The 27858-nt window shown below is 44.6% G+C and overlaps 1 protein-coding gene across 2 annotated transcripts in view; it reads left to right on the forward strand.

Annotated features, from left to right (window-relative positions):
• MAP3K3 (mitogen-activated protein kinase kinase kinase 3) overlaps positions 1-27858 on the forward strand; it is a 61818-nt gene that overhangs the window by 21468 nt on the left and 12492 nt on the right. For both annotated transcript variants that reach the window (XM_080825460.1, XM_080825459.1), the window contains exons 3-7: positions 810-850; positions 5753-5852; positions 9514-9627; positions 19438-19558; positions 27311-27444. In XM_080825460.1, coding sequence (XP_080681586.1) covers positions 810-850; positions 5753-5852; positions 9514-9627; positions 19438-19558; positions 27311-27444 — 510 coding nt within the window. The remainder of the gene's footprint in view (positions 1-809; positions 851-5752; positions 5853-9513; positions 9628-19437; positions 19559-27310; positions 27445-27858) is intronic.

A 27858-nucleotide genomic window follows, 5' to 3' on the forward strand; every position in this document is an offset into this window, starting at 1 on the left:
CTGGGAGTAGTATTGAAAGGAACTGGGGGGGTGGGCACCTGGGTGGCGCAGTGGGTTAAAGCCTCTGCCTTCTGCTCAGGTCATGATCCCAGGGTCCTGGGATCGAGCCCTGCATCAGGCTCTCTGCTCAGCGTGGAGCCTGCTTCCTCCTCTCTCTCTGCCTGCCTCTCTGCCTACTTGTGATCTCTGTCTGTCAAATAAATAAATAAAATCTTAAAAAAAAACCCAGAAAGGAACTCAGAAATCTGTAGTAGCAGCAGCAACCATTTATCACATGTCTACTTTGTATCTGGTGTTTTATTTACATTATGTTGTTTTGTTCTCATAGCAGCTCTGCAAATTAGGTATGTTTAACCCCACTGTACACTGGAAAACTACAGATAAGTAACTTGTTTGTGGACCCATAGCTAGGAAGTATCCATCCCAAGATTTCTCTTTCTGTTCAGTCACATCAGCCAAGAAGGAAAGGTATCCTGGCCAGGAGGTGATATGGTGAGAGAAACTCCAATGTCTGTTGTGGAAATGAGTGTAGAACTTAGAAATGACCTGTCAGAGCATAGCAGCTGATCTGGGGCCGCTACTTGGGGATCTTGTCCCAGGAGCTTTCTTGCTCCTGAGGTTAGAACTGGAAGGCTCCCAACTCATTGGAAAGGAATGCATATGAGGTAGAGAAGCTGGAACAGGAGCCATCAGGGATGTTTGTCTAACGTTGCTAGAGGACTACCTGAAGCTTACCTGGGAATGGCAGGCTAACACATGCCACAGATAACACAGAGAATCCGCTAACCTGTCTATCATTCCTTTGGCAGAGTGACGTCAGAATCAAGTTTGAGCACAACGGGGAGAGGCGGTAAGTCTTCCTTCTGATCAGTGGTTGTGTTCACGTGTGCTGCAGCTCTCAGAAAGCATTGAACTTATGAAAGCTGTGTTCCCTGGAGTGATCCCTCTGGAGTCACTGGCTGGGTGATGGGGTTTATTGGGCACAGAAGAGTAATTTTCATCTTTTATTTGGCTTGCAGTTGAATTTTATTTCTGGTCTCAGAATTGGAAGCCATTTCATCTGCTGATGTTTTGCTCTTCTGTTCTTATTCTACCCCTGAGGGGTCTACCACTTTGCTAGGGAAGGAAGTCAGGACTCCAGCTCTACTCAGAGTTATGGCTTCCAAACTGACACTGTGCCATTTACGAGCATCAGAAAGAGACTGGGATTCTCCTGTGATGTGATGCTATTCCTAGCCCAACAGAATGGCCCTGGCTTTGTCCATATCAGGGCCAGGTTAGTGAATTGGAAGTTTCTTTAGAATGTGTCTGGGGGGGAAAACTGCATCAAGTTTGTCAGTTGTGAAAGATTTCAGATCATTTGAGGATATAGAAAGAGGGAGTTTTTCAGTCTATATTCAGTATCTTACCTTGTTAAGGAAGTGAAAGTAATGTTACGAAACCCTTCTGTCCTTTCCTCCATTGTTAGTGTTTGTTTTTTTGTAGAAAGTCAAGGTAGAAGTTCTCAGTGGAGAAAAATAAGACTCCACTTAATTTCTCACGTTATTTAAGAAAAAACTTATTTTTTAAAAGATTTTATTTTTAAGTAATCTCTACACCCAACATGAGGCTCGAACTCACAACCCCGAAATCAAGAGTTGCATGCTCCACCAACTGAGCCAGCCCGGCACCTCTTGAGAAAAACTTACATTTTTTCCTAAGATTTTATTTATTTATTTGAGAGAGAGAGAAAGAGATAGCACAAGCAAGCAGGGCAGAGGGAGAGAGAGAATCCCAAGCAAATTTCATGCCGAGTACAGAGCCTGATGCAGAGCTTGATCCCAGGACCCCTGAGCCAAAACCAAGAGTTAGACGTTTAACTGACTGTGCCACCCAGTCATCCCAAGGAAAAACTTCTAAGAAGCATACAGAACTCTGGTCATGGATAATTAGAATCCTGTGTGTGCATGTATGTGGCATATATGTACCTAAGCGTGCTTTTAGGTATCTGCTCCCTGCTGTGCACTTCTCTCCCATTGATACCCTCCTTTTCCCTTTGAACATTTGGAAATGTGAAGAGCATACCCATGAGAATAAGCTGCTTGTACTATGTAAGTCCCACCAGAGGACCTTAGTGCCTCCAAACATCTTAGCATGGGTCCAGATATACGGCTGCTGTTCTCCCTTAAAAAGGTATATTCACAAGCCTGCAAGGTTGTCAGAGGTTGCTGGGTGAATACACTGTGATCTGCAGAGCCTTAGTTGTGCTGCTGCCATGTGGATTCTAGAGCTGTTTCAGGCCTAGAGGGAGGAAAGTCTTCTGAGCCCTGTCTCCAGCTGCTCATCCTGTGTCCTGCCAGTAGCAGGGAAGTTAAATTGTCACTTCATTGTTGCTGCTTTTCACACTTCTGGAATGACGGGGCTTTGGAGGGGTTGCCAAACTCAGAGCAGCAGAGAGTTTTCAGAAGTAGATACAAAATCAAAAGCTCAATTGTGTTGGAGTTAATTATGCAGTTACCCTCTCCTGAATTCCTGTTCCTAAAGTGGGTATGCAGTGTTAGTGAGCGGACTTACACTGAGAAAGTGTATGTGTTTAGTTTCAGAGAAGCTGCCAGATCGAAACCACAAATATTTAAGGTGGTCAGGCAGGAATGGCCTTGAGCAGCAGAGTGTTGGTATCAAGATTTTAAAAACTGTGCATTCTCTTTCTATGGAGCTGTTTTCAGGAGCCATGGTATTTCACTGTTTGCGTACTATGTGTGGAATTGAGGACCTTATAAAGTTGGTGCAGGGAAGCCAAGTTCAAACTGCTCTGTGCCAGATAGCTCTGGTTTCATGTGTTTCAAGTCTTGGGATTTTGTAGAGAATATTATTGTGGGCTTTCTTTACTTTTTACGGGGAATATGGATAGTATCTATCTAAATGTAGTAGGCCCTTATAGAATTAGAATGTATAGAAAAGAGAAAAGAAATAGTGACTTTTTCCATTCATCTATACCAGGTATCCATTCTGTTTCTCTTTACTTTGGAAGGGTAGGAACCAGGTTCCTAATGCTTTTCTCTTTTAGCCCCAGGAGGACAGAAGAGGAGGACTATAGATTCAAATTTCTTCCCTTTAAAAATCTTCCTGTCTGGACAGTGGTGGGGGTGGTTGTCATAGGTGTTTGGCCCCTCTTTGAAGCACTGGCTAAAAATGCCTGTTATTCATTGTGATGGCAGCAGCTTAGATCCTACCAAACCTGAAAGTCCTGGTTTCTAATCTTGACTTTGGGCTGGCTTTTGGTGATTTTGAATGCCTCATCGCCAGACCAAATGCAGGAGAACTTATCTGAGCCTGATTCTTTTCTAGCAGTGTGCTAGGGACATCCAAAAGGTCTTCTGGTATTTTGTTCAGAAAGACTGTTGCTGGGGTCCTGGTGAAGGGGGTATGATTTGCTATTAGGAATTAATGGGAAGCCATTCTCTTAAAAGACTCCAGAAAACGCCTATGTCCATATAACCCATACCTAGATAGAATCTAACAGTATCACTCTCTGGAACAGTTGATTTGAGGGGAAAAAAAGCATACAAGGATTACAATATGAATGGATTTCCAGGTGGGATATAAACTACTGTATTCGGCAGTATAATTTACAAAAATGAAAGGTGGTGATGAATGAAGGAAAAGTTATGGAGAAATTATCTTTCTGAGATGTTAGGCTTTGTGTGAAGGATAAGATAGACTATGGTTGATATCAATGTAAAAAGAACTTTATGCTATAATGTAAATGTTATATACCTGTGTTGCCCAGTATGATGGCCACTGGTCACATATGGCTAGTGAGCACTTGCAGTGTGCTGAGTAAGACTGAGGAACCAATCTAACATGTAATTTTAATTAGTTTGATTTGAACTAGCCACATATTGAAGAGCGCAGTTCTTGATGATGAAATTTATTCGCTGCCCACTTATTTGTGCCAGCCTGGCACAGAAGAGTGTTAAAGAAATTATCTGGTCAGATTCCATTAAAATCCAGTGGCTTAGATCCTCTATCCTGTGACTTATTGCTTCTTCCTCTGGTTCTAACACTTCCCACTCAGGGGGAGCAGAGAAGATGTAAAAGAACCATACACTTCTCAGCATCAAGGAGGGCAAGGACTGTAGAGGCCCCAGGTGTGAGTGCTGCTCTGCTGCCCAGCACTAGTCCGATTTCATCCAGTCTAGGCTGCCAAGAGATGAAGGTGGTTTTGATCTGCATTTCCTCCATCATATTAAACATAACTTCACGTGTTTATTAGTCGTTCATAATTCTTTGAATTTTTGTCAGCATGTCCTTTGCCCATGTTTCTGCTGGGTTGTTTATCTTTGTCTTACTGATTTTGCAAGGATTTTTTTCCCCCCCAAACTTGATATTTGTTTTTCAACTTTGTTGATGGCTCATTTTGCTATCAGAAGTTTAAAGTTTTCTTGTCGGGCACCTGGGTGGCTTAGTCTGTTGAGTGTCCCACTCTTAATCTGGGCTCAGGTCGTGATCTCAGGGTCTTGGAGTGGAGCCCAGTGTCAGGCTCTGTGCTCAGTGGGGAATCTGCTTGAGGACTTTCTTCCTCTCCCTCTCCCCCTGCTGGCATATGCATGCTCTCTTTCTCTCTCTCTCTCTAAAATAAATAAATAAATAAATCTTCAAATTTTTGTTGTCAAATCTGTCTTCTTGTCTTCTGTATTTTATGTAATGCTTAGGAAGACCTTCTCCACTCCAGTGTTTTTTTAATCCTATACTTTCTTCTGTATATATGGAATATATATATATATGAGTTTCTTTCTAATACTCTCTTGTTTCATTTATCTCTTTGCTTATTTTTGTCTTAAGGATTTAAGTTTTAGAGTATTGGGTTGGAACCATATGAAATTGCCACTGTTGTATCAAAAATTGTTAACTACCAGCCATATCATGTAGTTCAACCTGACATATTCATTAAAACTTTATTCTGAAAATCAAATACACACAAAAGTAGGGGGAATATCACACTAAATCCTTCTGAACTTGTAATGCAGCTTTAACATTATCAACATTTTGCCAATTTTTTGTTTACTTCATTCTTCTGTGTTTCGTTCATTTTGTATATATCATCTATCCCCACTTTTGCATTTTGCTGTGATGTTTAATTGACAAATCATTTTAACACCTCTTTGAACAAGTTCTTGCTCTTCTCTCTATTTATAGAAATAGTTCTTTGAACTGACCTAATGAGTCTCTCTAGAAAAGTGTCAGGATCAACACTACTTATATGATTGTATGTGTCACTAGTTAAGAAAACTTAGGCATATAACCAAATCAAAGGTAATTCCTTTGACTCTGAGGTAGAAAATCTCAATTCTGAGGATAATTAGCATTGAGATTCCTCTGGCATCAGCATTGGAAAAGACCTTTCAAGTCCTGGAGTTGAGACCATGTTTTCAGGAACACTGCTCCAATCTCCAGGTTTTCTTCCTAACAGGAGTATTTGGAACCTTGTTTTTAAATCCAGGTGTCCTGCTTTGATAGTGAACTGTCATTGACAGATCTGAGCTGAAGTGAAAGCATAATGATTGGGATTGAGCAGTGCTTGTGATGCTCAGAAGAAGAGTGAAAAAAATACGGTGGTTAGGAGAAGGAAAGAAACAGAAAGGCAAGCTGTGTGAAGGAGAAAAAGAGAATTCTGTGTTTAAAAGAACAGGAAGATATCACTCACGAGTCCTAGCTTTCCATATCTGACTTTTAAAATATGCAATTAACCACGCTTCCTATTTGTCTTCAGAATTATACCGTTCAGCCGGCCTGTGAGATACGAAGATGTGGAACACAAGGTGACAACAGTGTTCGGGCAGCCTCTTGATCTGCATTACATGAACAATGAGGTGAGAGACTAGATGGATGGTGTGGGGACAAGGAAGGGTGCCAACTGACTACCTTTTTCTTCCTGCTTCACTGAGGATCTTTTTAGTTTGTTCCTCTAGTGTCATCTGCAGGTTTTCATTTTCTGGAGCCTCTTTTCTTAATTCCAGTCATTCTGGGATTTGTGGTTTTTACTACATGGGAGATGACATAGCTGTTTCCATTCTCCTGCTCATTCAGTGCCGGTAGCTCTAATACTTCACAGTGGAATCAGCTATGGTACCAGGGCCAGGGCTTATATCGTCTCCTTAATGTTTTGTAGCTTACTTTTTTCTTTCTAGCACAGTCTTAACAAGAAGCAGAGGTTTAGGAGGGGCTGGAGAGGTGTGGAAAACTGGTGGGTAGTTCCCTTATTGACGGTCATAAATGCTGGATTCTTCTCTCAGAGTTTAACTACCAACTGTAGCTTGTTTCCAAAGTTAGCACCTGCCTGAGTGATTTCTTTAACTCTTCCTTCTCCTGTCCTCCACCCCTCTAGTCCTTATTTTATCATACTTTGAATATCACCCAGAGTGGAATTCTTTTGAATGTCAATTACTTGGCTGCTTTCCCAGCTCCAGGAAAGGTATGAGAGGCTACAGTCTGCTTGGGCTGGTGCTTTGTATTAGTGTGAGAGGCAGTGTGTTGATACCTAGTAAAGAGTGTGCATCTTGAGGGAACTGAGTTGGAGGGCAAGACAGGAAACCCAGGCAACATCCTGGCTCTTTGAGAAACTGGTCCTTACTGTGTAGTTTTGTTTTATTGGTTGAAGAGTTAAGAATCACCTCCATAAAGCAACCCAAGTGTCCATTAATAGATGAATGGATAAAGAAGCTGTGGTGTGTATATACAGTGGAATATTACTCAGCTGTAAAAAATATGCAACAACATAAACAGACCTAGAGGGTACTATGTTAAGTGAAATAAGTCAGACAGAGAAAGACAAATACCATTTGATTTCAATTGTATGTAGAATTTAAAACCGAAAACAAGAGAGAAAAGCAGAAACTGACCCATAAATACAGAGAACAAACTAATGATTAGCAGAGGGGTGGGGGATGGGCAAAATGGATGAAGGGAAGTGGGAGATACAAGCTTCCAATTATGGAATGAATAAATCGTGGGGATAAAAGGTACAGCATAAGGAATATAGTCAGTGGTATGGCAACAGATGGGGGCTACACTTATGGTCAGCCTAGCATAAGGTATGGACTTGTTGAATCACTGTGTTATATGCCTAAAACTAATGTGACACGTGTCAACTATATTTAATAAAACAAACAAACCTTCAGCTCGAGGGGAATTAAAAAAGGCATTTCTTCCATAGTTTGGGGGCTGAAATCTATAGAAGCTGTGATTTGTTGGCTAAAAACTCCCTGGTCCCCTTTATACAAAATGTATAATTACAATTGGATATATTGCTAAATAGTTAACAAAAACAAGACCGTCTGATCTTTTGTGTTTTGGACAAATTTTAGAAATAGAACAAATTTGGAAAATAAACCACTAACTCTATAGTTAATAAGTAATCCAGATGTAAGTATTTTAAAGTATGTAAACTAAAACATTTGAAATACAGGATATGAGGGGTGCCTGGGTGGCTCAGTGGGTTAAGTGTTTGACTCTTGATTTTGGCTCAGGTCATGATCTCAGGGTTGTAAGATCGAACCCTGCAGCAGTCTCCACTCTGGGTGTGGAGCCTGCTTAAGATTCTTGCTCTCCCTCTCTTCCCCCATTCCCCCAATAGCATATGCTCGCTCCCTCTCTCAAAAAACAAAACAAAACAAAAAACAAGATAAGAGAACCCAAAAGATATAAATGTCAAATGCATAGAACTTTAAAAAATTGCACCTCAAGCTTCAATTACTAAGAAAGTGAGGCTAGGGGTGCCTGGGTGGCTCAGGGGGTTAAAGCCTCTGCCTTCAGCTCGGGTCGTGGTCCCGGGGTCCTGGGATCAAGCCCCGTGTTGGGCTCTCTGCTCGGAGGGGAGCCTGCTTCCCCTTCTCTCTCTGCCTCTGCCTGCCTCTCTGCCTACTTGTGATCTCTGTCTGTCAAATAAATAAATTTTAAAAACCTTAAAAAAAAAAAAAAGTGAGGCTAGAGTAAGCCAGCTAATTTGCATTTCCCTAATGCCTATGACATAGAGCATCTTTTTAGGGCTTACTAGCCATTTGTCTATCATCTTTGGGTAATGTCTGTTCAAATCCTTTGCCCGTTGAAAGAATTGGATTATTTGTCCTCTTACTGTTGAGTTTTAAGAGTTCTTTTCTATATTCTGGATATCTAGACCCATACCATATGTTTAAAAAATTGTAGTTTGTTTAAGCTAAAGCCTACTTCCTTTATTCTATTTTATTATTTTTTTAAAGCCTACTTCTTTTATTTTAAAGAAATAAATTCTTGGGGCGCCTAGGTGGCTCAGTGGGTTAAAGCCTCTGCCTTTGGCTCAGGTCATGATCCCAGGGTCCTGGGATCGAGCCCCACATCGGGTTTTCTGCTCAGCAGGGAGCCTGCTTCCCTTCCTCTCTCTCTGCCTGCCTCTCTGCCTGCCTCTCTGCCTACTTGTGATCTCTGTCTGTCAAATAAATAAATACAATCTTTAAAAAAAAAAAAAAAGAAAGAAAGAAATTCTTTAAAAAATAATTTAAAAATAGGGGCGCCTGGGTGGCTCATTGGGTTTAAATGTCTGCCTTCGGTTCAGGTCATAATCTTGGAATCCTGGGATCGAGCCCTGCATTGGGCTCCCTGCTCAGCGGGGAGCCTGCTTCCCCCTCTCTCTCTCTCTGCCTGCTGCTCTGCCTACTTGTGATCTCTCTCTCTGTCAAATGAATGGATTAAATATTATTAAAAAATAAAGATTTTATTTATTTATTTGAGACAGAGAGAGAGAGAGACAAGAGATAGCGAGCATGAACGGTGGGGAGGGGGAGAGGGAGAAGCCGGCTCCCCACAGAGTAGGGAGCCCAATGTGGGGTTCAACCCCAGGAGCCTGTGATCATGACCTGAGCCCAAGGCAGGCACTTAACCTACTGAGCCACCCAGGTGCCCCCAAAAGAGGCAAATTTATAGAGACAGAAAGTACATTAGTGGTTGCCTAAGGGTCTATAGGTGGGAAGAGGAATGACTACAAGTGGGCACAAGATCTTTTTGGAAAACTGGGAATGTTTCAAAATGGAATTATGGTGATGGTTGTACAGCTCTGTAAATTTATTAAAAATTATTGAATTGTACATTTAGGGAAAAGAAAAAGGAAATATCTATATGGTTTCAATTGGTTTTAAGACCCCCTAGTATCCGGGGCGCCTGGGTGGCTCAGTGGGTTAAAGCCTCTGCCTTCGGCTCAGGTCATGATCCCAGGGTCGTGGGATCGAGCCCCGCATCAGGCTCTCTGCTCCGTGGAGAGCCTGCTTTCTCCTCTCTCTCTGCCTGCCTCTCTGCCTACTTGTGATTTCTGTCTGTCAAATGAATAAATAAAATCTTTAAAAAAAAACAAACAAAAAAACAAAACAAAACAAAAAAAGACCCCCTAGTATCCAATGGGATTGTTTTCCTTCAATCTTACTTTTTTCTTGTGTATTTTGCTTATTTTTTAGAAACTAACAACTTTTCTTTTATATGATTCTTTTTCTGTGTCCTGTGTCACAGCTCTCCATCCTGCTGAAGAACCAAGATGATCTTGATAAAGCAATTGACATATTAGACAGAAGCTCAAGCATGAAAAGCCTTAGGATATTGCTGCTGTCCCAGGACAGAAATCATGTAAGTAGCGCCTATGATGGCCTGGCAGCTGAAAACAGAACTTGCTCTCCTTCAGGGGTTTACCTGGCTGCCTGGACAGAATTTTGTGCTTCTCAGCTGCTATTAAAGCAAGCACACAAGGGAGGGGGGAGCACCTGGGTGGCTCAGTCAGTTGGGCATCCAACTCTTGATTTTAGTTCAGGTCATGATCTTGGGGCACTGGGACAACAGGCTCCATGCTCAGCGTGTCTGCTTGGGATTCTCTCTCTCCCTCTGCACCCCCACTTCTCTCTACAAAAAAAAAAATTAAAAATTAAAAAAATGAAGCAAGCACTTAAGTGCAGCCCAGCCCACCGTGTCATTGGCCAGGTAGCATTTTGCTTGTGATTTCACTGCAAAGTCAAATCTATGTTAAAGTTGCAGCTAAAGGTTACTTGGCTTGTGGCATGGGAAGAAGGAAAACATATATGATAAAAGAGAAAGTTCTTTTTCTCTGTACTTATGTTATTTCAATTTAATTTGGACCCCAACAAGAGAGTTTTGATTAGGGTGGAGATGCTGATTAGCAAAGGCTGCCAAGGATTTGACACTGTCATGTAAATCTCTCAACAACTTCTCAGCAACTATGCCTGTGTCTTGTGACACATGTGGGAAACAAACTTTTCTTTCTGTACAGTGGAAAAGAGGCCATGGAATGGAGGGCCTCTTGTAGTTTATCAGTTGCTGCCTTACCAAATGGCAGGCAGTCTGCAGGGGCCGGCAGAAGTGGGAAATTATCCCTTATGTAGCTGCTTCTCCTAAAAGGTCTCTGAAGGCCTACATTTCACAAGTGATTGCAGTCTGAGTCTGTCTTTTTTTTTTTTTTTTTTTTTGAGAGAGAACACAAGCACAAGTGAGGGGCAGAGACAGAGAGAGGGGAGAAGCAGACTCCCCACTGAGTAGGGAGCCCCATGTGGAGCTCAATCCCAGGACCCTGAGATTATGACCTGAGCTGAAGGCAAACTCTTAACCGACTGAGCCACCAGGTGCCCCCAGGATCTGTCTTCCAACCACCAATTTCTACACATGTTTTCTTAAGATGCATGTTCCTAAAGGTTTCTTGGCAGTCTTTCCTTTCCTTATACTTGAAAACAGCCAACTATGGACAGCTGACATTGCTGCATGAGGACAGTGAATGCACCATAGTAGGACAGAGTTTAGATCGAATGGTGCTTGTGCTGACCATTTATTTATTTATTTAAAGATTTATTATCATTATTATTATTATTTGAGAGAGAGAAGAGAGAGCACAAGCAGGGGGTAGAAACAGATGGAGAGGGAGAAGCAGACTCCCCACTGAGCGGGGAGCCCGACACTGACACCAGGCTCTATCCCAGGACTCTGAGAGCCTGACCTGAGCTGAAGGCAGGTGGTTAACCAACTGAGCCACCCAGGCGCCCCCTGACCTTTTCTTTTTAAGGAAACGTATTGGGATCGGGCTGTCCTAATGATGAAAGGGAGGCAGAGGAGAATGCAGTTGGGGGCCTTAGAATAAAGAAAACTTTTTCTAATATTACAGAAGTGTCCTTGTGACTGAGGATTGTTCTCCTCTGTCCCAGATGTATCTCTTTTCTGGATATGTTTTGGGAAGTATTCTGAAATAAAATATATACTTTATTATTTTATTTCTCTGTTCAAGTTACTCACTTACTCCTTATAGTCTTTCTTTATTGCCTATTGTAGAGGATCTAAATGTAGCCTAGCATCCAGGGTTTATCACCAACTACCCTTCTTTCCAGCTCCCCAGTTTCATCTTTCCACATTCTTCAGCACACTCCCCAATTCTGCAGTTCTTCCTTATCACTCTTTGCCATGGCTATCACCTTGTTTTCAGGATCTAGCTTGATTTACCTGCTACAGTGTTGTCATTGTTTTTCACTGAGGCCATCTTGATTATTCCCTGTTCCTTTAGTCATTGGATAAAATGTGCCCACCAGTTTATAGGTTGCTTGGTAATTGCCCTCCATTTGTTGCATATTTATAAGTTTTACCCCAAAAGATTATTAAGCTCCTCAAGAGCATGAGCCGTGATTAATTGTTTTGGGACCCTACCCCACCCATCTTCTTAAGAAAACACAGTAAATGCTTCTTGATTATTCGGCAGAAGTCAAGCGGAGATCATATTCAGCAAACCCTTTCTATACAGAAGAAGCTAGAATTGGGGTTTGGTTTAATGGAGTAATTGCTTGATTGGGAGCTAGCACCCTTGGTTATGATCCCTTCATTCCCTTGATGAGAAGGTATAGACAAGTGGTTCTTTACATCCACTTTCTCATCCTTTAAGGGGTGCACATGGCTGCAGATACTGCTGCAACACCCAGGCTCTTTGAAAGATGACCACCCAAGCTCCTCCCTCTCTGCCTGCCTCTCTGCCCACTTGTGATCTCTGTCTGTCAAACTAAAAAAAAAAAAAAAAAGCTCTGACATTGCATTAGATGGCGCATAAAAGAAATGCCACATTGATGCCTCTCTTTCTAAGGACTTAAAAATTACTGTAATGTCAGTATAACCTTTTATAAAGTTGAAAAAGACAATTATTGGGGTGTCTGGGTGGCGTAGTCGGTTAAGCATTTGACTCTTGGTTTTGGCTCAGGCATGTTCTCAGGGTTGTGAGATCAAGCCCTGCTTGGGACTCCGCGCTCATCGGGGAGTCTGCTTGGGATTCTGTCTCCCTCCCCCTCTCCCTCTGCCCCTCCTCACCGCTTACACACTCTCTCTCTCAATTAAATAAATAAATCTTTAAAAAAGAATTATCCTATGTAAACCTATCACTATAACACATTTATTGATATTTACATGTGCCCCTGCAGTTTTGGCCATATGTATATATACTTTAAATGTTGTCATGTGGTCATACAATTTTCTAATTTATTTTTTCACTTAACATTGTCATGCACATTTTTCTAAGATAATTTGTCATCTTCACAATTATAATTTATAAAGATGTATAAATCCCTTGAGTTGATATACCATAATTTAATTAAATAACCATTTTTGTTACTGTCAGGTCACTTAACCTGCTCCAACTTTTTGCATTTGTAAAGATTTACATTTAAGACTAGTAATGGTAATGGTGGTGATGAGATCTTTTCTTGGGAACTTCCTCAGCTATACTTCAGGGCTTTTTTAATAAAAAGATTTTATTTAGGGGCGCCTGGGTGGCTCAGTGGGTTAAAGCCTCTGCCTTCGGCTCAGGTCATGGTCTCAGGGTCCTGGGATCGAGCCCTGCATCGGGCTGTCTGCTCAGCAGGGAACCCCCTCTCTCTCTGCCTACCTCTCTGCCTACTTGTGATCTCTCTCTCTCGTGAAATAAATAAATTTTTAAAAAAATCTTTAAAAAAAAAAAGATTTTATTTATTTATTTGTTGGGGGGAGAATATGGAGGGGGCTGAGGAAGAAGCAGACTCCCCACTGAGCAGGGAGCCTGATGTGGGGCTCAATCCCAGGACCCCGAGATCATGACCTCAGGTACACTTAACTGACTGAGCCACCCAGGCGCCCCACTTCAGGCTTAATAAACACAAGTGTCATGAACTGGACTTGCTGTGTGCTCATGAGTCCCACCTCAAGAACAGTGCTTCTCTAACCCTCTGTGATGAAATACTAGTTTTATTCTTTTAATTTCCAGTCTGCTATGGACCAGTTCTTTTTAAAACACAAAAACTGGAAAATGAAATGGAAAAATAAATGAGGGACATACATAATACAAGACTCTAGTTCTTATTGCTAGAGCTGGTAGGCAGAAAGTCACTCTGCTAAATTGCTGTAAAAGTTTGTAAAGAGTTATTTTCCGTTTCTGTATTACCTTGTTGAGGATTATTATACCATCGGCTGTCGCCGGGTCCCAGCCACACAGAGCACGCTTGAGCACCCTGCTCCAGGACACCACAGCGCCCTGCTTTACCTCCAGCTGCTAACTGGCAGTCACTTAGTTTCTCTATTGAGTTTCTTCCATTTTTAGCAATCTGTTGCCTCATTCACCTTTTGTTACCACTTACACCTTCACTTCCCTTCTTATTCCTGTCTTTAAATGTGCAGTTTTTCTTTCTGAATTCCTTTTCTACTGATCCTTCTATGACAACTTCTAATCTTCCCTTTGTATTTACCTCTCCTACCTCACCTGGCCAAGGCCATGTCATAGGCTTCAGTATTGTTCTTACCTGAGAACTCCTGGAGTCTGGTCATCACAGAGCCTCCCTTTAGTCTGAAGAGCTCCTCTCTAGCCTTGCTTTCTCCTGCCATTTTAAGATACTTCATCGTCTCCTTAAGTAGTTCTTGCTGCCTTAGGCCTGTGCCCTGGACCATTAACTCTTTTTTTTTCTTAGATTTTATTTATTTATTTGACAGAGAGAAAGAGATCACAAGTAGGCAGAGAGGCAGGCAGAGAGAGAGGGGGAAGCAGGCTCCCTGCTGAGCAGAGAGCCCGATGCGGGGCTCAGTCCCAGGACCCCAAGATCATGACCTGAGCCAAAGATAGAGGCTTAACCCACTGAGCCACCCAGGCACCCTGGACCATTAACTCTTAATTCTGCTCTAACCATGTTTGTGTTTAACTTTTCACTCTTGACCTTATAACTTCCTAGACTCAGATTTTCTACTATCTTAAAATAATCTCACGCTTACATTCTTTTGTCACTTCTGTCTGTCCGGGCTACCTTAAACTGATGATGGCATTTTGTTTTGTTATCTTAGATTCTCCCTGACAAAAGTAAACTTCTGATCTTCTCATCCAGATGTTGCCCGCTTCCCAAATATCCCAGCAATGAGTTTGATGTTATCTTGTCTACTATTTAAGTTAAAAATATCAAGGATAATCTAAATAGTAATTCTTTTCAGTCTTATTAAAGTAAGGGGCAAGTGCAGGAAGATAGGACCAAAGCTGTTGAATACAATAGCTTCAGTCTGGCCCCTGTTTAAACCTAACACCTTACATGTATAAGTGCTTTTGTCTGTCATTTGACTCTTGCAACTTTTAGAGGTCCATGGCAAGGATATGTACTTGCCAGTCTATACCTGGGGAAACCAAGACTTAGGGTCACTTGCCCACGGTGAAGCAGCCAGTGGTGACAGAGCTGGTCTAGAATCCAGATCTTCTGACTTACAGTTCAGTACCTATTAGTCACCCTCCTGGAAAGGGGTCTTAGAGTTCTTGTAACCCTTGGAAGACCTCCCCCAGGTTCCTCCACAGTTTATCAGAAGCAGAACAGAAAGTGTAATGTTGCCCATGGAGAGAAGTTGTAAGATGTTGTGTCATTCTCTTTCCCACAGCTCAGAGGGTAACCAAGCTGGAAGAAGGTCCAAGGGAAGACAGCATTTTCAAGGGATTATATGTGGTCGCCTTTAGTCCAGAAAGGCACCCTAATCTATATATAAGCAGTCAAAGTCTAGAAAGCACTGGAGAGTGCAGATAATGAAAACACAGATTTAGTCACCTTATTTCAATTTGGATGAACCCTTTTTTTTTTTTTAAGATTTTATTTATTTATTTGACAGAAATCACAAGCAGGCAGAGAGGCAGGCAGAGAGAGAGAGAGGGAAGCAGGCTCCCTGCTGAGCAGAGAGCCTGATGCGGGGCTCAATCCCAGGACCCCGGGATCGTGACCTGAGCCGAAGGCAGAGGCCCCAACCCACTGAGCCACCCAGGCACCCCTGGATGAACCCTTTAAATACTGGGTGTTATCAGGGTGCCTGGGTGGCTCAGTCATTAAGTGTCTGCCTTCAGCTCAGGTCGTGATACCAGTATCCTGGGATCAAGCCCGGAATCGGGTTGCCGGCTTGGCGGGAAGCCTGCTTCTCCCTCTCCCACTCTCCCTGCTTGTGTTCCCTCTCTCACTGTGTCTGTCTCTGTCAAATAAATAAAATATTTATTAATAAATAAATAAATAAAATCTTAAAGATATTGGGGGTTATCTTAGAAGAAGAAAATACAACTGTCGTAACTATTGTAGTCTTCTGTGCAAAGTCTCTTGGTGCCACCCTTGAAGCAGAGGACTGGTGAGATCCCAGGGGCCATTTCTCACCTTATGTTCCTGTGAACCAAACTGAAACAAACACACAGACACACACACCTCTTTACCCCCTGCAGGGTTGAATCCACTTGTTCGTTTTGTCTCATACCACCAAATCTTTTTTTTTTAAGATTTTATTTATTTATTTGTCAGAGAGAGACACAATGAGAGAGAGGGAACAGAAGCACAGGGAGTGAGAGAGGGGGAAGCAGGCCTCCTGCTGAGCAGAGAGCCTGATGTGGGGCTCGATCCCGGCACCCTGGGATCATGACCTGAGTCGAAGGCAGACACTTAACGATTATGCCACCCAGGTGCCCCCCACCAAATCTTTTACCAAGATCATCTGTGAGCCCACTCTTGTGACCACTTTTTCTGCTGATCTCCTAGTTTCCAGTCACTGCAGTCTTTATGGATGTGGTTCCCTGGTAATTTCTCATGTTGTTTGTGTCAGCTATACACACTGCTACCTACAGAGTCCTTTGGTGAGATTTACACTGAGTAGTCAAATGCCACCTTCTGTTTGCTATGATTACAACATTCTGTCGGCCACGCTTTATACTTGTAGGCTCTCCTTTCACTCCACTACAGTCCCCTTTTGTTTTTCCTAGCCCCTCCTTCTTTCCCACTTCTTCTTCTTTTTTTTTTTTTTTTTTAAGATTTTACTTATTTATTTGCCAGAGAGAAGAGAGAGAGAGAGAAAACAAGCAGGGGGAGCGGCAGGCAGAGGGAGAAGCAGACTCCCCGCCAAGCAAGGAGCCCGATGCAGGACTTGATCCCAGGACCCAGGGATCATGACCTGAGCTGAAGGCAGAGATGTTTAACCAACTAAACCACCCAGGCATCCTCTCTCTTTTCCACTTGTGCTCAAAGTTCCCTGAATCCTTGCATGAACCTCATTTTTGTTTACCATGCAGTTCTCTTCTATCCCTTTAAATCAGGGTTTTCAGACTTGACTGAATATTACAAACACTTGAGGAGATTTAAAAAAATACCAGTCCTTGGGCGCCATCCCCAGAAATTCTGTTGTAGGTGGTGTGAGGTGTCTGAAGCCCCATAGGTAGCTCTAGTGGGTGGCTAGGGTCGAGACCCATGACCTTAAATTGAAGTATGACTCTCCTCCTAAGACCTTGCTGCTCAAAGTATGGTCCATGGACCAGCAGCGTCAGCATACTTGGAAGCTTGTTAGAAATGCAGATTCTCGGGGCGCCTGGGTGGCTCAGTGGGTTAGGCCTCTGCCTTCAGCTCAGGTCATGATCTCAGGGTCCTGGGAATGAGCCTCACATCTGGCTCTCTGCTCAGCAGGGAGCCTGCTTCCCCTTTCCCCTCGCCTGCCTACATGTGATCTGACTATTTGTGATCTCTCTCTCTCTGTCAAATAAATAGATAAAAATCTTTTTTAAAAATGCAGATTCTCAGGGCATCTGGCTGGTACGCTCAGTCAGGTAGAGCATGTGACTCTTGGTCTTGGGGTTAAGTTCAAATCCCACATTGGGTGTAGAGATGACCTTAAAATTAAAATCTTAGGGGTGCCTGGGTGGCTCAGTCGGTTAAGCATCTGCCTTCGGCTTAAGCCATGATCCTGGAGTCCTGGGATTGAGCCCTGTATCAGTCTCCCTAATCAGTGGGGAGTCTGCTTCTCCCTCCCCCTCTGCTGCTCCCCTTGCTTGTACTTTCCCTTGCTCTCTCTCCCACTGTCTGTCAAATAAATAAATAGAATCTTAAAAAAAAAAATTAAGATTTTTTACCCCATCCCAGACCTACAGAGTCAGAACCTGTGTTTTAACAAGGCCCTAGGTGATTTGTGCACATTAAGGGGTGAGAATCCCTGCTTTGGGGCGCCTGGGTGGCTCAGTGGGTTAAGTCTCTGTCTTCGGCTCGGGTCATGATCTCAGGGTCCTGGGATCCAGTCCCGCATCAGTCTCTGCTCAGCGGGGAGCCTGCTCCCCCCACCCAACCTCTCTGCCTGCCTCTCTGCCTAATTGTGATCTCTCTCTCTCTCTCTGTGTCAAATAAATAAATAAATAAAATATTAAAAAAAAAAAAAAAAAGAATCCCTGCTTTGAAGCCTCCACTGATTCCCTTCATCTGTTTTCCAGCCTGTTGCTATAACTTCAGCCTTTTCTTCTACAACCAAAGCTTGTGCTGGCTGTGGAACCTACTTTCCTGTGTCAGCTCTTAGAGTTTAAAATTGAGTTTAGAGTGTATGTTCTTCGGTGCATTTCAAATTCACATCACTGCGATTTGTGGAATTCTCACTACGTGCAAGGCCCTGTGTGTGAGCAGGTGTCCTCGGGGGGCTCATCATGGGGCTCTTCTCTTTCCGACAGCAGGGCTGTGGCCTTTCCTTGCCCTTCACTGGCCTCCTTCCCCAGTGTGTGGCTTTGACTGTTTTTTCCTTTCTGACTCTCAGCAGAAAGCTATTGCACATCGGAGGCTTCAGCAAGAACATTCCACTTCCCCTTGGTTCTGACTTCCCGTTAGAGCAAGACAGTTTGTAAAGACAGCCCTGCATGTGATAAAGTCTGGCATGGAGAGACCAGAGGAGGCTGCTTGGCAGCTGAATTCACCCCCGAGAGCGGGAAGCCTTTTTCCTGGAGGACAGGATATAGTTTGTTTAGGTTGGACTTTTTTTTTTTTTCTTATGTGAGGTAGAAGAGCTAGAGAAGCAAGTTGAAACTTTGCCTCAAGTTATTTAGTGCTCCTGACCCCCCATTCCCGCTCTCTGTAGTGCTCCACATGCTTGTAATCGCACCCGCACATCACTTGCTCACTGCCCACCTTCGGTTTTCCCCTTTCTCATTGTGAGGGCCCCCTGCATTGCTTTGTTTTTGTTTTTTTTTTTTTTTCCTAGGGCTCACTTGGTGGTTTGACTAGAACAGTGCAGAAGTGAGGGTGCATGTGGTGAGGTTGCTGACCCTATTCTGGGGTCCTTGACCTCTGGCAAAAATGGCACCTGTGATAGCCTTTCCCAGATAACACAAGCCTGAGATGGTTTCTCATGGAAACCCTGGTGATACTAAGCAGCTGAGATTTTGCTGTGATTTGGGGGGAGTGATTGTGGTTGGGTAGAAGCAGCACATCAAGCTACTTTTAGAAATACGTGTTTACCGGCCAGAATTCTGTTTGGCAGGGAGGTTGCGGTCATTCTCTATTCTGACACCCCCCACCCCCACCAACTCGGCAGGTGATCTCGCTGCTGAAATAATTTCCTGCTATTTTTTCCCAAGTTCTCTCTCTGGAGATTTTATGAGAGGGTATTTACAGCTCACTTTTCTGTTTGACATATTATTATAGGAAAACCTGTTATTCTTCCATGCCTGGGTCATCACCTTTTAAACTGGGGCAGTGGGTCTCAGTGCTCAGATATCACTGACGCTATAAAACTACGATGAGGAAATAGTGGTTTGCCAAGACAGATTGAGGAGTGAGATTTAGGGGGAGGCTAGATACCTCACATATTGAAAGTGTGAAGGCAGGGGCCCCCGGGTGGCTCAGTCAGCTAAGCCTCTGCCTTTGGCTCAGGCCATGACCCCAGGGACCTGGGAGAAAGCCCTGCATTGGGCTCCCTCCTCAGCAGGGTTGGGGGGGGTGTCTGCTTCTCCCTATCCCTCTGCCCCTCCTCCCTGCTTGTGTTCTCTCTCTCTCTCTCGAATAGATAAATATTTAAAAAAAAAAAAAAGTGGGAAGGCAACTAAGAGCACAAGGAGTCCTAGGGAAGGGCAAGCGGGCCTTTCTTGGCCTGTCTGCCTAAAGATGGCTCAACCTTTTTCCTCTTATCTTACAGACCAGTCCCTCTCCCCATTCCGGGGTGTCCAGGCAGGTGCGGATCAAAGCTTCCCAGTCTGCAGGAGATGTCAATACCATCTACCAGCCCCCTGAGCCCAGAAGCAGGCACCTCTCTGTCAGTGAGTATTTCGCCGCTTTTTTCCTTTTCATCTAATTTATCTGCCCATGCTTTTTAAAAATCAAGTATTTATTAATTTAAAAAACCACCATCATACATTAATAGACTATTACTCTATGTAAAATAATCCTCTAGGCCTTTATTTGGTGGGGAAGGGGTAGAGAAATGACTGGGATGGTGTCCTGACTCTCAGAGAGCTTACAATGTAACAATGTGATGGCACGACCAAGTTCCTTTTTAAACATGTCTGAAAAAGTGATCTCCTCAAACATCTGCTGAAGACCTCTGGCAACGAACAGTCCACTCTCATTTTTGACCATTGTTTCATCAAAGAACTGGAGACTTGAGGTTAGGAATAAGGCCCAAGTTTGAGTTTTGACCTCAGACCTCTTGCTTCTGATTCCCGAGGGGTCCTTATGCTTTGGCGAAGATGTTGACCAATGAAAACTTTGGAGAATTAAACCAGCTTGTCTGGGAAGGATGGGAGACTGTTGACATAGTATATAGGACTGGCTAACTAGGAAGAAAACTACGTAGCTGCCCCCAGGCCTCCCCAGGAAAGAAATCCAAGTCAGGCTTGTGCATTATACCGGATAACCTAGTATTGCTCTGGATCCCATTTTCCAGAGTCTGAGGAGAAAGCCCATGTCCTGAATTGTGGAATTTGTATCAAGAGGCAAACCTGGCCTTATCAAACATTTGTGTTGAACCTACTGCCCTAATGTTGCTGAGACCCCTGCTGCTGCTAGGAAGACAAGTTCTGTCCACACAGGTAGAGTTGCATCGAATGGAACTGCTCTCTGAAGATCTTGAGCTGAGCTTGGGGAGTTCTGAACATCACGCGGAGCCTGTCTGTGAGTGAGAAGCCTCCTGAGAGGGTAGCAGGAAGAATGTGTTACTGAGGCACTGACTTTGCCTTGCTGAGTGATTTTTGGAACTTGAGCAAACCTGATATTAAGTGTTGCCAAGCTGAAGATCTGTATATGAGTTTCATATTTCTCTAACATTGTGGATAATTGGTGGCTATGTTTTCAATAAGCTGGTAGAGGGGAGAGAGCCAACCCCCGAGCAAGGAGGCCCTATCTGGAACATCTCTGGCTCTGGAATCCAGGTGCCCTGAAGCCTAGGAAACTCTGCCAGCTTGGCCTCCATTCCAGAGCCCTCAGAGAGATTGAGGGGCTGGAGGAAGGCAGCATTGTTCCTTTGTACAGTAAGCAATGAGGATTGACATGGGGCCGTGATTGGGCCTGCTCCTGAGCAAGAGCCTGTGATTTGTGTGTAGAGGCAAGAGCCAAATGCTGGGCCATTGTTGTGAGGAGCCATATGTGGAATTTCCTTGTCTGAGAACGCTGAGGAATAGGATTTCTATGAAGTAGTTCCTGTGTATTTAGAGAATGGCCAGCGTAGCCTCCTAGCACACGTAGATCCAGGGTTCCGTTGTTCAGTAAGCAGTATGTGCACCAGCCGTTGAGCTAGGGTAAGGGCTACAATGGAGGCATGTACGATGGGGGCTACAGGGTGGGGTGGGAGGAGGCATAACCAACTCAGCCCAGGACTTGGAGAAGTGCTTCCACAGAAGAGGAAACATCAGGGGCGCCTGAGTGGCTCAGATGGTTAAGTGTCTGCCTTTGGCTCAGGTCATGATCTCCAGGTCCTGGGATCGGGTCGGGCTCCCAGTTCAGTGGAGGGTCTGCTTTTCCCTCTCCCTCTGCTTCTCCCCCTGCTTGTGCTCTAGTTCTCCATCTCTGTCTCTGTCTCAGATGAATAAATAAAATCTTTAAAAAAAAAAAAAAAAAGAGGAAACATCAGAGCTGCCACGAAGGAAAGATTTACTGAGCATAGAGATATTCCTGGCACAGGACGGGGCACCTGCCAGACACTATCACAAAAGAAGGTGGTGGGTTGGGAGAACCACAACTGGCATGGAGTATGGCAGATGTGAGGGAAGAAGTGGGCGGAAACTGCCAGCCTTTCCATAGAGCCGAGTCATGGCCTAGGTTTTTTCTAACCGGAATGGCTAGGGACCGGCATTCTGTGGAGGAGCTATTTGAACTGGATCTTTAGAGATGGTAGGGAATTTCAGTAGATAAGGATGAGGCGGGAGAGCTTTTCAGCTGTCTGTGGAGATCTCACTTGGCATTCAGCCTGGCTGATCAATTTAAAGGAGAATAAAGAAGCTGAGAAAGGATCCCTGGGCCACCCCTAAGGAGCCTGGACTGCCCTTGGGCTTATTTGGTAGGCAGTGGGAAGCCATTGACCAAGGGACCAAATATTGGTCCCTTATGCCCATCTCTGTTACAGTGCTCATCATATTATCTTACTCTTTTTTTGTCTCCCTCTCAAACTCCATTTTTGTTTATTCATTTATTCACTTAGGATTTAATTGGCCAAGTATCAGCTGTGTGCACGAAACATGGGAAGCAAGAAAGACCTGGCTCCTGCCTCTGTGGCTCTTATAGCTGCATGGGAAGACAAACACTTGTCATGATGAGGCTGTTGTGTAATTTATAGGATGTGACTGAAAGGAGTATGTTGCCATGAGCATGCATCCTAATTTTGGGGCCAGGAAAGCCTTAGCCTATGATCCGGAGTATGAATGATGCAAAGGGGAAGCAGGGAAGAGAGTGCCAGGCAGGGAGAGCCACACGTGTGGAGGCCCCAAGAACAGTGGGGCAGAGAAATGGACTGAGGCTGGGGAGGGAGGCAGAGGCTTGTGGTCCATGATGAAGATTTTGGTCCTTAATGTTGAAAGCAGTAAAAATCCACTCTCTGGTTTTTAAATTGAACAGGAATAGGTGGTATGACGTACTCAGATTTGTGTCTTGAAAAGATTACTCTAGATACAGTGTGGAGAACAGATTGCAGGGGAGCCAGAACAGACCAAAGGGGAAACCACGTTAAGCTAATGTTGTTTGGTCCAGGTGAAGAAGACGGAAGTTTGGATTAGGCTAGTGACAGTAGTGGAGAGAGGAAGGCACAGATGGATTTGAGACATTTAGAAGGTAAAACCAACAGAACATGGTGTTGCTTGGTTCTCAAAGTGTGGTCTGGGAACTTGGGGTGGGGGCGGTCCCTGAGATCGTTTCAGGAAGTCTATGATTTGCCTTTTTAATCCATTCTCTCATGAGTATGAGTGGAGTTTTCCATAGGTCACCCGACTGAGGTGATGTCATTGCTCTGATGGCTAATGGAATGTGTGCTTGTGTATTAGTGTGTTTTCAAAATGTTTGAGCTTTAATTTCTAATATAGTGAATATCAGTTGATATAACCCACTTAATAAAAGCTCTTTAATGTTCTTGTTTTTTTTTTTTTAATTTTTAAAATTATTTATTTATTTATTTGACAGAGAGAGAGATCATAAGTAGGCAGAGAGAGAGGGGGAAGCAGGCTCTCCACTGAGCAGAGAGCCTGATGCGGGGCTCGATCCCAGGACCCTGAGATCATGACCTGAGCCGAAGGCAGAGGCTTAACCTGAGCCACCCAGGCGCCCCTTTCTTGATTTTCAAAGTGTAAAAGAGTTCTAAGAGGTTTAAGAACCACTGTGGTATTGGATTGACTTTGTGAATGTTGAAAGAGCAGGAGGTTAAGTTACTGGTTTATGGATCTGGATAAATGGCCCTGCCTTTCACTAAGACAGTAACGAGAGATGAGAGGCTGGTTTCACGTGCTGCGAAGAGGCAGACCTGATGTCTTAGATAGGTTGAATTGGAGGTGGCTTTGAGACAGCTATGAGGAGCTATCAAATGAACAGGTAGATATACAGGTCTCTACCTCAAAGGAGAGGAAATCAGGATGAGAAAAAAATATTAGAAATTGTCCAGGTGAAGCCACAGGTCCAGATGAGAGGCCCTAGGCAAAGACTGCAGAGTAAGAAGAAGCCGAGAGCTGAGCCTCAGGAACCCAGACACTTAGTGGCCAATTAGAGGAGGATGAACCTGCAAGGGACACAGGATAGGAGTGAACAGAGAAACAGGAGAGGGTGGGAGGAGGCCTTACATGGTACCAGCCAGGCTGGAAAGGATAAGAGACACAACTTGTTTTCATCCACAGTTGTCTGAGTGCTTGCTGTGCTGGGCAGTGTAAGGCCTTCTGGAAGTAGAAGAAAACAGGAAGAGGGGAGAGTCAGTTTTTAAAGTATCAGGAATGAGAAGTCCTTGCAGTAGAAACTGGGTCAAAAGAGAAGCCTTAGCGATTCAACCCCAAGCAGCAGGAGCAAGGGGGCTTTGCCTTCCTCCCTCCCCTAACATGAAGGAAGCTGTGAGTATTTAGTGAGAAATGGCAACATGAGGGTCATTCAGCCCCCATGGCACCATTTTCAGTGTTGGGAAAGTGCAAGGTAGCCCAATCCCTGCTATTTCTTTGAACTTCTTCCGTATATTGAATTGAAAATCTGCCTTCCCTCACTTTACCCAGTGACTCTGGTACTGCTCTCTTGAGCAACACAGATACAAAGATAACAGGTTTTCTTTCATGACAGGTTTTAACTGTTTGAAGCCAGCTGTCATGTTTGTGTTTTGTTTGCCCCATCATAATATACATACCTTGAATTTAATTTTTTTAAACCAATTAGTCTATTAAACTAGTTCATGCTGAAGGACAAGAACAAGTAACAAACAAAAACAACAACAACTAGGTCATGAGTTAACCCAAAAGACCCCTGTGGGGAGATCTTCAGACAAGGCAGGTGGAATTTCCCTAGGTAACAGTGCCCTTCCTTATATCTTTGCCCATAGAAATTCTGCCTACCTTTGAAGCTGAGCTCAAGCACCATTTTTTCCCATAATATGTTGAGTGGTGCCCTTAAGCCACGCAGCCAAGCCTCAAATTCAGGACTTGTCCCTGCCGCATTCTGACTCCCACTGGGTCTGATGCATCTCCTTAAGTGCCTTTGCCTCCGTTCCTACTCCATCTTGCTCCTTGTCATGCCAGTGCAGTCCCACAGTAAAGCAAGCCAGATTGCAGCCCCTAAAAAACGAGCAGCAGGGGAGTGGAGGCCATCAGTTCTTTCAAGGAGTTTAGCTGTGAAAGAGAAACAGGTTGGTTAGTGGCTTACAGGAGAGGCGAGAAGGAAGGTCCAGGCTATAAACGAAGAAGGGAGGCTCAGAGTCAGCTGAAAAGGGGAATGACGCAGGTGCCAAGGGGACATGGGAAGGTGACTCCTGCTGCAAGTGACGTGGGGAGTGCATGTAGAGGGTGCTTGATGCCTTGGTAACGGGGAAGGGAGGAGGAGGAAAAAATTCAGGCAGAGGAGGAGAGAGTGTTGAAAAGATGAGGTGACTTGCAGGGAGCCCCTGGCAGCAGCTGGTTAGAGAGCTGTGCGCAGCGCAGACCTCCTGCCCTGGTGCAGTGCGAAGGGCGGAGCCCCCCATCACACAGGTCAGCTTCTTTCACCTCCACGGGGTTTTCCTCCTTGCCTTAAACTCTTCTGTGATGCCAGAGACCAGAAACTATTTAGTAGTGGTGGCAGCTTCAAAATCAGATGGGAATTTTGGAAGTTGAAACATCCAGGATGTTCTCAGGGTCTTGTGGGAGGAAATGTTGAGAAGCTCTGTTCTGCTTCAAGCTCCTGGTCCAGTGGGAGCGCACCGAAAAATACTGGTCAAGATTTCCCAGAGTTGATTCCTCCCCCAGTCTCATCTGCCCAGCAAGAGACAGCAGGATTTCGAGAAAATAGTTGATGGCCAAAACAGCTATCTCTTTATACTTGCAATGACCTGCACATTAACACTGACCCCAAACCCTAAAACTCCCTGCGGAGGGAACTTCCTGACTGCATCAGCTTCCTGACCGGAGTCTCCTATGGAAGGGCTAGAATCGGAGAGCCGGTCTTTCAGCTTTCGGTGAGAGTTTTGCTCGGACTTTGCACCGTGGGTTAAGGAGCCAGCGAGGGCTGGCATGCCCTGGGAGAACTACAGCGGGTCAGCAGCTTCAAGCCCTGGCTTTCTCCTTGTGTGTAGAACACCTTGGTGCAGAGCTGTGGGCTGCTCTGCACACAGGATGACGACTCTGCTTTGTTGCTTCAGCTGCTGCTGCTGGGGCCCCCTTGACACAAACAGCCTCATGAGAACAGAGCAAGATCCGTCTGGAATGCCAGGGAAGGGCATCCCAGAGAGCTTGCTATCCCCACCACACCTGCCTTCCAAGGCCTAGAATGAGTTGTCTTGCATAGTACTGTGGTTTGTACTATCTATTTCACTGCTGTCTTTGTTAATATGTTACAACATGTCTTTGTTAATAATGGGCGCATCATCCGTGAGTCTAGCAGCCCAGCATCCTGACCCGTTAAGGTCCCTGTCTCATTTCTTCTTGACGGCTGTTGTGTGTCTCATTAGCCCCCAATTTCTGAATTGAAGATAAAAACAAAACTGAAAATGCTCTGGAGCAGTTCTGCCAACTCCTGGTTTTTCCATTTGCTTCCTCTGATAGCCATTGGTTTGGGGAGACTTCCCTTTCCTGCCCCAAGCTGTGGGCCTGTGCACAATAGCCCCTGGCCCACTGCCCATCAGATAGCAAGGCTGGCTCTCTGCAGGCAGCGGTGTGTATTGGAAAAAGTGAAAGTCTCTGGCTGGAAATAAAAGCTCAGAAAACCTTTGCTATTTTCCTCCAGCCCCTCCTGGGTCTGTAGGGCTGGCCTCGTGCAAGCCAGTCCCATCCTACCTGTAAAACCAGGGGAGAGTTCAGTGGCAACTGGTAAAGGAGAGAATGGGTGTCCGGGTCCTTGGATATTTTATCCCAGGGAGGCTTCACCTAGATAATCCCTGTAACAGACTGAGGGTGGTTCATCCTGTCTGGGGATACTTTGGACCACTGTCTGGGACTTCATCAATAAGTAAGTTTTTCTTCCTCTCTAATCAGTCCCTTACAAGAGATATTTTTGGTTCATTCTCTGTCAAATGAGTAATACCTTTTCACTCCAGAGTATATTGGTCAGGGTTCAGGTGCACAGGGTAGAATCCATTCTAACTAGTTTTGGGAAGAAGAAACTTAGCGCACATCCTGGTTTACAAAGTGATTGTAGAGAAAGAAACAGATTCTAGGTTAAGAAGCCACAGAGCTCCTCCCTCTTCTGTAACCAGGAAGCTACCAGATTCAGAAGCACAGTGCCCCTCTGCTCTGGTCATAGGAATGACTGCATCTGTGTCTTGATATCAGGAAAACTGGACTCCAGGTGCGGGGCCTCTGCTAATGCGGCCACGTACAAACCAGGGCTTCTGCGACTGTGCCCAGGAGCAGTAGGAGCCGCAGGCAGCCAACTAAATCTCACCCAAGTGCATCTGAGTGGCTGGACCTTAGGGGGTCTTAGGAATAATGGCTTTTAGCTAATTAACTTCTGAAATATAGGAAGGCATACTAGAAAGTTAGAATGGATTTTTTTTTCTTTTTAAGATTTCATTTATTTATTTGACAGAGAGATAGCAAGAGAGGGAACACAAGCAGGGGGAGTGGGAGAGGGAGAAGCAAGCTCCCTGCTGACTCGGGGCTCAGTCCCAGGATCCTGAGATTATGACCTGAGCTGAAGGCAGACGCTTAATGCTTAACAACTGAGCCACCCAGGCGCCCCAGTAGAATGGATCTTGAGTCTAACCCATTTGTATCTGCCACATAGAGTGAAGGAAATAAATGGAATTCTGCTGAGTTCCTACCTGGTACCAGCCTCTGCAACAGATGTTTGGTCTGACCTCACCCCCTCTCTGCTGCTCTCCGCCACACATTCTGGGCTCTGTTGTAAAAGGTCTTGTTTCTATGCTCTAGGCTCCCAGAACCCTGGCCGAAGCTCACCTCCCCCTGGCTACGTGCCTGAGCGACAGCAACGCATTGCCCGGCAGGGTTCCTACACCAGCATCAACAGTGAGGGAGAGTTCATCCCGGAGACCAGCGAGCAGTGCGTGAGTATAGGGCTCAGGGTGCTCCTTGGCGTGTGTCCGGCCAAGGTTATAATGGGGCTTCTCCATATGCATGGGACAGAGCTGAGGGATTTGAACCTCATCCAGTAGCTCCTTTGTAAAGTAGGCCTTCCCAGATATGGATTATTCTTTTTAGGGGCCAACTGTTAATTCCTGCCATGAACAGTGTGTAAACTACCAGCCACCTTGGTGTTGGATGAGCATTTGACAGATACTTCCTCTGCTGAGCTCCTCTCAGTGGGTCCCTGCAGAACCCCACTCTGCTATTGGAGCACTTCCTTACAACTGCCTGTGAAAGCAGCAGAGTTTAACATATGACCAGTCCTAAACTGACAGATTTTGTTGTTCATCAGCCATATTTTAGTTTTACTATTTCTTGATGAAAGGTAGGGGGTG

This window comes from Martes martes, assembly GCF_963455335.1.
Source record: "Martes martes genome assembly, chromosome: 16".
NCBI lineage: Eukaryota > Metazoa > Chordata > Mammalia > Carnivora > Mustelidae > Martes > Martes martes.